The 9,574-nt window shown below is 22.3% G+C and overlaps 1 protein-coding gene across 1 annotated transcript; it reads left to right on the top strand.

Moving 5' to 3' along the window:
* Positions 1 to 400: 400 nt before the first annotated feature.
* On the top strand, positions 401 to 7,217 carry LOC122507519 (histone chaperone ASF1A). Its single transcript, XM_043620270.1, has 3 exons — positions 401 to 719; positions 850 to 965; positions 6,444 to 7,217. Exons 1-3 carry the CDS (start codon positions 611 to 613, stop codon positions 6,816 to 6,818), a joined length of 600 nt encoding a protein of 199 aa, XP_043476205.1. The 5' UTR covers positions 401 to 610; the 3' UTR covers positions 6,819 to 7,217.
* The last annotated feature ends 2,357 nt before the right edge of the window (positions 7,218 to 9,574 follow it).

The raw sequence follows: 9,574 nt of genomic DNA, 5'->3' as shown, positions 1-9,574 counted from the left end.
TGAATTGATTAAAATACTATTTTCTTTGCATGTAATACGAAGATTTACATAAACAGCAGTTTTTAGAGGGTCTAAAGTCAAATTTTCCGGATGTGAACGAAAAGACCAAAAAGTGAGGTTATGTAACATCTTAATTCGTTAATCAATAAATGTTCACGTATTTAATGTTCCAACCAGTTGAAAGTAGACTTAACGGGTAAATTGACAATTTATATAATTTAATTTCTTCCGGTTTTTCCATATTTCAAATTATAAAAGTAATAATTAAAATAAAAGTTCTCATGGATTATTGAATTATATGAATTAATTTCAATTTTGAACAACGCCATCTGCAACTTCCGATTCTGCCATCTTCAGCTTTTCTCATGAAAACAAATGTCAGAAAACCGGAAACTTGTATTTTTAGTTCATTTGCCGCCAAACCATCAGTATTCTCCCGCGAATTAATTGTTTATCTGTAAATTTATTCTTTGTAAATACTTGCAAAAAATAGAAACTATCGGCGGTCGTACAATTATTTTAGTGTAAAATTTCAACAGAGAAAGTCTCTGTTGAACAGAAAAATTTGAAATTCCAAAGTATATTTATTTTAATCGCAAGAAAATAAATCATGGCTAAAGTTCAGTTGGCGAATGTAGCTGTTTTAGATAATCCGTCACCGTTTTTAAATCCCTTTCAATTTGAAGTTACTTTTGAATGCATTGAGGAACTCAAAGAAGGTAATTTTGTGACAAGCGAAATGTGACAGCAATGAAAAATTGAGTTTTGAATTAATTTCTTTTTTTCGCTATTTTGAGGTTATATTTGTATCTGGTCTGCGTGCATTTTTCACAAGTACGTCATTTTCAGATCTAGAATGGAAGATGATTTATGTCGGCAGTGCAGAGTCGGAGGAATTCGACCAAGTACTTGACACCATTTACGTAGGTCCCATTCCTGAAGGAAGGCACATGTTTGTCTTTCAAGTGAGTATTCATGGGGGTATTTATTCTTTCTCCTGTCGCAGTCGGAGAATTTTGCGCTGATGACACATTTTCCTGGCGATTCTCGACTGTTAAACGGGGTTTATTTTTTTATTCATTCTTCACTTCGATTTTTCTTCTATTTTTAAAAATTAAGCCCTTTTCCCCTTTATTATAACAGGGTTGCTACAGGTCAGGGAAAAAGTAGAATTGTTCTGAAAAATTAAGGGATTTTTAATAAAAGTACTGAAAAAAATTAAATGTTTAGAATTTATAAGAAAATTTGGAATATCTTTGTCTTTTTATTTGACTCATAAACTATGAAATTACCACGAATTTAAAAAAAAAACCTTCAATTTTTCTATTTCTGTCATACTAATTTATTTCGAATAACTTAATTCCATTGGAGACTTGCCATAAAGTTGTTACTTATAAATCATTCAATGAAGTATTTTTTTGAATAATTTTAATTTCAATTTTAAAAGTTTCGACGCAATTCTTTGAAAAACTTCAACTATCTTAATAAATATCAAAATTCTTTCTAGAAATTCAATTATTTTCATAAAATCTTAAATAAATGTCAACATTTCAATTATCTTTATAAATGAATAGTAAAATTTTTCCACAAAATTTAATTATTTTCATGAATTTTGATAGAATTCATTTCAAAAGTGCAATTATTTACATAAATAACAATATTCATAACAAAAATTTTTTTTAAATTCTCGTCAACATTTTAATTATTTTTATAAATAGCAGAATTTTTCGTCAAAATTAAATTATATTGAGGATTTTTTATAAAATTAATTGCAAAATTCAATTATTTTCATAAATAACAATATTCATCACAAGAATTCAATTATTTTCAAAAATTTAATTAAAATTCATGTCAAAATTTAAATTCTTTTAAAAAATTTGTCTTAATTCAATGATTTTCTATATTCTATATTTTAATAAGATTTTTCAAAAGAATTCAAATATTAAGCAAAAATTTTTATAGAATTTTATACAAACATTCAATTATTTTTTTTTTAAAAATGAAAATTTCACAGGAATTCAATTATTTAAAATAGAATTTGCATAAATTTTTTCGAAAAAAGTAAATTGTTTGAAACTTTTTTAAAAAATGATAAAAAAGACTCTTTGCAGAATTTCAATTATTTTTAAGAAAATTTTAATCAAATTCCTTGAAAAATGTAATTATTCTTAAAAATTTTATTAAAAGTCGTCGAAAAATTCAGTTATTTAAAAATTTGTTAAAATTCCTGATGAGAATTCAATTTTAAGAAACATTCGGTTATTCTATAAATTGTTTATTTTTGTATTTAAATAATTGAATTCTAGTAGAATTTTCTAATAAAAATTGATTTAAAAATTAATTTTAGTTAAAGTTTCAGATAATAATTGAATTTTGTAGAAGTTACTAATAATTGCAATTTTTAGAAATAATTGAATTTTGTAAAGATTTCAAATTAAAATCTTTGAAAATCGGAATTTTTCATACTTTTAATTAAAAATAGTATAGAACTAATTTTTTTAAAAAAGCTTTATCGAAATTTTTAAAAATTATTTCATGTTCTTATTTTCTAATATGTACATTTAATTGAAGAATTTCCGAATAATCAAAATTTCGTCAAATTGAATTATTGTAAACAAATAAATTTGACAATTCTTAGTAGAACTTTATCGAAAATATTACAGAAAACTTTTATTTGAACCAAATATAATTTATTTGACTTAAATAAAAATACATTTATCTCAGACCGTTACGAAAGTTTAGTTTCCTTTTAGTTTCTGAGTTGCCACAATACTAAATTAAGAAACTGAGTTTAGTTTCGTGTCGACCCGAAATTTAATTAACCAAATAAATTTAGTTTCATGTCGACTCGAAATTAAATTCTGTTAAATTCTACAAAGAATTCTATTAAAATTATGGACAATAATTGAATGTCTGTGTAGTATTTTATTACATTTTTTTTTAAAAATAATTGAATTTCTAAAAAGCATTTTATTATTTATGAAAATAATATTTGCAAAGAATTTTATTGCCTTAAAATAATTGAATTTTCGGGAATAATTTTGTTATTTATCTTTAATAATTGAATTCTTTTGAAAAATTATTTATGTAAATAATTGAATTCTCGGGAAAATTTTTATTAAAATCTAAAAGAATAATTGAATTATTTCAAAACAATTTAATTAAAATTATATTTAAAAGAATTGATTCCTTTCGAACAATTTTATTAAAATTAATTATGTGTTGAAAACCGAGTGATTAATATATTAATTATTATTATTATTATTATTATTATTATTATTATTATTATTATTATTATTATTATTATTATTATTATTATTATTATTATTATTATTATTATTATTATTATTAATATATTAATTTTATTAAAATATTTGAAGATAATTGAATTCCTGTAAAAAATTCTAAAAGTCTTGTAAATAATTGAATTCTTCCAAAGAATTTTATTATTTATGAAAATAATTGAATTCTTGTGATGAATATTGTTATTTTTGAAAATAATTGAATTTTTCAAAGAATTTTATTAAAATTCCTCAAAATAATCGAATTTTCGCGAATAATTTTGTTATTTATCGACATAATTGAATTCTTTCGAAGATATATTTATGTACAGTATTAAAAAAATAATTAAATTTCGTCGATGAGTCATGGTGGCCACATGTCAGTAAAGTCAGTAAAGTCAGGGAAATGTCAGGGAAAAAAATATTTTGTCAGTAAAGTCAGGGAAATGTCAGGAAAATTTTTTTTGTCAGGGAATTTTGATCGATATCCTGGAAAATTGTTATTTTCTAAAGTTTATTCTTGAAATCTAATTTTACATAAATATTTCAAAATTAATTAAATTTTAAAAAAGTTGCGTTTACAATTTTCATAAGTAGGTACATATGAATTTCAAAAGATTTTAATTTGAAATTTTGTAAAATTTCAATTTTTAATGAATTTAACTAGAAATCGTCTTAAAGAACGTAAATTTTTGAGAAATTTTAATTATTGCAATTCTTCTGAAATTAGTTAAATTTTTTAACCATTTCGGTGGCGTGGCGTTCCAATTGGCGTTCCACGTCCCTGGCCAAAAGTGGCGAAAACAGCGAAATGGCGTTCCAACTTTTTCTAGATTTTTAAAGAGTATATTTAATTTTAACCTACTGCAACAATATATTTCTATGTTTTCAATATCAGGGAACACAAAAATGACAATAAAAATTTGTTTTTTTAAGATTTTCATTGTTTTCTTGGACGTTGCAAATTGTCATTTTTAATATATATATTTAATTGATTATTAAAAATAATGGATTTATAGAAAAATTTTATTAAAAAACACTAAAAGAAATTGAATTTTGAAGCAATTACAAATGATTGCAGAAATTCAATTATTTTCCAAATTAGTAAAATTCTTCTTAGAAATTCAATTATTTCCAACAATTTTAATAAAATTCATCGCAAAATTCCAATTACTTTCAAAACTTTTCACAATTCAATGATTTTTAATAAATCTACTACTTTAATAAAATTTTTCAAAAAATTCAATTATTTAAAAAAAAATCTTAAATTCTATGCAAACATTTCATTATTTTTATAAATATAATAAAGCTCATCTCAAACATTCAATTATTTTTAATACAATTTCAATGAAATTCCTAGAAAAATAAAATTATTCTTAAAAATTTTATTAAAATTCATCAAAGAAATTCAATTATTTAAAAAGACATTTTAATAAAATTCGTCTCAAGAATTCAATTATTTTCAAAAGTAATATGATTCTTCGCAGAAATTTAATTGTGTTCAACAATTTACAAAAATTTTTCTCCGAAATTCAAATATTTTCAAAAACTTTAATAAAATTCTTGGCAAAATTTCAATTATTTTCAAAAACTCTTATAAAAAAAAAAGTTTCAAAAACTCTTTTCTCTTTGGAGAAATTCAATTATTTTAAATAAAATTTTAATCAAATTTCCGAAAAATAAACTTATTTTTAAAAATTTTATTAAAATTTATCAAGAGAATTCAATTATTTAAAAATTTGTTGATAAAAGTCTTTATAAAAATTCAATTTTAAGAAACATTCAATTATTTAATAAAATGTTTTTGTATTTAAATAATTGAATTCTCGTGGATTTTACTAGTAAATATTGATTTAAAAATGAATTTCAGTTAAAATTTTAGATTATTATTGAATATTGAAAGCAATATAGCGTAAATTTTTAGAAATAATTGAATTTTGAAAATGTTTCAAATTAAAATCTTTTAGAGAATTTGAACTTTTCATACTTTTAATTAACAATTCTGAATTTATTTTTTAAAAAAGTTTAATTAAAATTACGTAAAAATTAATATTGAAAATAATTGAATATTTACGAAGAATTTTATCATTTTTGAAATGAATTGAATTCTTGTGTAGAATTTTATCAATTTTGAAAATAATTGAATTCTTGGGAAGAATTTTATTCAAATTTTTTGAGAATAATTGGATTCCTGCGAATAATTTTATTATTTATAAAAATAATTAAATTCTGGACAAGATTTTTAAGGAAATTTAGAATTAATTTTTCTCAAAAAGTTTAGGTAATGCGGAATTTTTTTATAATTATTTAAAGTTTTTAATTTCTAATTTATTTTTTTGAAAAATGTCAGAATAATCGAAAGTTTAGGTAAAATTGAATTGTAAACAAATGGATTTAAAAATTCTCAAAGAAGAACTTTTTCAAAAATTATTAAACAAAATTGTTTTAAAAAAGAATTTTAGTTTAAAATTCTAGAAATGAAGAATTGAATTGAAATGAAAATAATTTTGAAGAAATTACAGTAACAATATTTTTATAATATAAAATAATGATAGTATCAAGTTTTAATTATTATAAAACATAAAGAAAGCGATATCTTCTTGTTTTATAATAATATTCTTATATTTAAAATTTTTGAAAATTTTAATTTCTGTAAAAAAATAATAATGATTAAATATTCATTTAAAAACGAAGTTATTGATGTTTTTGAGTAATTTTACAATTAAAGGAATTCGTAAATAAATGTAATAGAACAGGAAAAAAGTCGTTTTGTCTGGAAATCAGGGAGTTTGGTAAAATTAAGAATAAAATTAAAAATTAAATTAAAATTAAAAATTAAATTTTGTAAAATATAAATGTAGTTTTAAAAACCTGGAAAAATTACGTTTTTTAACCTGGAAAACCTGGAAAAGTCAGTGAATTTGAAATGAGGAAAAGCGTGGCAACCCTGAAATTATTTATGTAAATAATTGAATTTTGGATGATTTATTGATTTTCAGTATTAGCGAATTTAAAGTAGTGGAAATTCTCGAAAAAAACAGAAATAGTAGCTTTTAGTGGCTGAAATCTAAAAGAAGTATCCAAATAGCAGCATAACGTAAAAAAGTAGTAGTAATAAAAAATATTTGTAATATGTTTGAGCTAAAAATGATTGTCTTGCAGGCGGAGCCTCCAAATGTGAATCGGATTCCCGTAAATGATGCCCTGGGTGTGACAGTCGTCCTCCTCACGTGTTCGTACCGAGGCCACGAGTTCGTGCGCGTGGGCTACTTCATCAACAACGAGTACACCGACGTCGAGCTCAGGGAGAACCCGCCCCCGCAACCCCAGTTCGACAAGGTGCAGAGGAACATTCTCGGCGACAAGCCCCGCGTGACGAGATTCAAAATCAACTGGGACGACAGCACAAGTCCCAGCGCGAGCGCCGATGCGGACGCGATGGACGCCCAGACCACCGTCGAAGAGACCACCGAGGACATGCCTTCGACTTCTCTGAGTTTTACGGAGAACACGCAGAACAGTATGGAAGTTATGTGAATCCCTGATAATATTTCCGCTGATTTCCGCCAGCAAATGTGAGTTACGTTTCATTTCCAGTGGGGACAGTATTCACATTCACCTTAACGAAGGGATCGATTAGCAAACTCATTTTTAAGTCATCAAGTTATTTAATTACATGTGTATAAAATTGTTCGTCGATTGCGACATCTGTTAAAAAGTCATTTTTTTTCTTTTTTTCTTTTTCTCTTTTTTTGACACTGAATTTAGTTAATTTCAAAACAACAAATTTATTCATTGAATGTTGTGCTTCGAATCGTATTATTATTTTATTCAATGAATCTTTTTAGAATAAGTCAAAATATTGTTCCAACATGTACATAAACATATAGAGTTACTAAAACGCGATAATTACATATGTTTTCTATTTAGATAAAAGAGATTGTCTCATTTATTCTACTTCCTGCCAGCATCGTTTTTTTATTCAAGAATAATTTAATTTCTTCTTCTCAATTTTTACAGAACCTGAGGATTCTATTAGTGGAGATTTGAAATTCGCTGCACACTGTGGGATTAACTGTAGTTAATCCCCTTTTTTATCCCCTTAAATTAATAAAATCCTCTAAAACACCTAACATCAGGCAATTAAAAAATTGTCATTTTTTTTAAGTTAGAAAAATTTTTAGTTATGTTAAAGAAAAATATTTTTACTTTTTGCAATCTTCGGAGAAATTACTTCCTCATAGAGAAAGGATTATATTTTAGTTTTTTGAAACATAAAAATCTTTTTGTTATTTTCTCAGAATTTTAAATTTGAAAATTTCTAAATTTTAAGCAAATAAATAACAAGAAGTATTTAAATAATTATTTATTTTACAAAAATTATTGAAATTTGAAAGATTTAATTCGAAAATTCTGAGAAAAATTAAGTTTTTGAAAAGTAGGTAGTAATTAAAATTTTTTGAAGATAGGTACTTGAATTCCCGAAAATAATTTTTAAAAAATTGAAACAATTGGAGATTTTGTAAAATTTTATTAAAAATAAATTTTATATTTTTTTAAATAATTCAATTCTCGTAGTACTCTATCTAAAGAGCAATTATTTAATCAAAAATATCTCACATTCAAGTTATTGTTACAAATATCTTGACGATTTCTACACGAGTTGTTCAAATAATTCTTAATTTTTTATTAAATTTAAAGAAAAACTGTTAAAAAAACTTATATTGTTTAAGAAATAAAGAATAATTTCAAAAAGAAAATCTTTTAAAGTAACAATGGCAATGAAAATTTCACGCGCGTATAGTAATGCTAGTTTTTATAAAAATAATAAAATTCTTCGCAGTAATTCCATTATTTTTTTCCATATAAATAAAATTCTTCGCAAGAATTCAATTTTTTTTTTCATATAAAAAAATTCTTCTCAGAAAATCAATTATTTTCAATACAATTCTCGAAAGGATTCAATTATTTAAAGAGAATTTTAATTTCAATAAAGTTTTTTGAAAGAATTCAAAATATTTTTAAAAATTTCCAATTAACATTATTAAAAAAATTACATTATTTTCAAAAAATTTAAAGTAATTCTGCAAAAGAATTTAATTATTTTCGAAAACTCTAATAAAATTCTTGAAAAGAATTCAAATATTTTCATAAATAGTAAAAGTCTTCGTAGAAATTCAATTATTTTCAATACAACTTTAATAAAATTTCTCGAAAGGATTCAATTATTTAAAAAAAAATTTAATTTTAATAAAGATTTTCGAAAAAATTCAAAATAATTTCAATTATTTGCAAATTTTTTTTATGAATTTCTTCGCAATAATTCAATTATTTTCATAAATAATAAAATTCTTTTTATGAATTCTATTATTTTCATTAATAATAATTATCTCATTGCAGAATTTCATTTATTTTTTATACAAATTTAATCGAATTTCTCCAAAAATTATTCTTAAATTATTCTTAATTATCCTTAAAAAGTTTATTTAAAAACTAGCAAATGTTACGCTCGCCAGCGCGCAGAAATTGATATTCGATTTTTTATTATTATTATGCAAATTAAAAAAATTTTTATTTTCAAATATGAATTTTAAAATACATAATTTCAGATTTTAAATTTAAAAAAATTTCAATTATTAACTAATTTACTAAATAGTTATTCTTGTCTATTAATTTCAAAAAATTTAGTCAAATTCTTCGTAAGAATTCAATTATTTTCATAAATACATAATAACATTCTTCGTGAGAATTTAAAATATTTTTTATAAATAGTAAAATTTTTTACAAAAATTCAATTATTTCCAGAAAAATTTCTCGAAAGAATTGCATTTTTTTCTTAATTCGTTATTAAAATTTTTCAAAAGAATTCATTTATTTTTTTAAAAAATTTACGAAAGAATACAATTTTTTTCTTAATTCGATATAAAATATTTCAAACGAATTCAATTATTTTCTAAAATTTTAATATAATCCTTCCAAACAATTCAATTATTTTTTTAAATGGTAAAATTTTTTGCAAAAATTAAATTATTAAAAAAAAAAAAAATTTCGCGAAAGAATTCAATTTTTTTCTTTAAAATGTTTCAAAAGAATTCAATTATTTTCTAAAATTTTAATAAATTCTTCGAAAGAATTCAATTATATTTGTAAATAGTAAAATTTTTTGCAAAAATTTCATTATTTTCAAAAAAATTTAATGAAAGAATTCAATTTTTTCTTCATTTCTTATAAAATGTTTCAAAATAATTCAATTATTACTTTCTAAAATTTTAATAAAATTCAATAATTAAATG

Source organism: Leptopilina heterotoma, unplaced genomic scaffold (assembly GCF_015476425.1).
Source record: "Leptopilina heterotoma isolate Lh14 unplaced genomic scaffold, ASM1547642v1 Lhet_47, whole genome shotgun sequence".
Taxonomy (NCBI): domain Eukaryota; kingdom Metazoa; phylum Arthropoda; class Insecta; order Hymenoptera; family Figitidae; genus Leptopilina; species Leptopilina heterotoma.
This window is presented reverse-complemented; position numbering and strand designations above follow the sequence as displayed.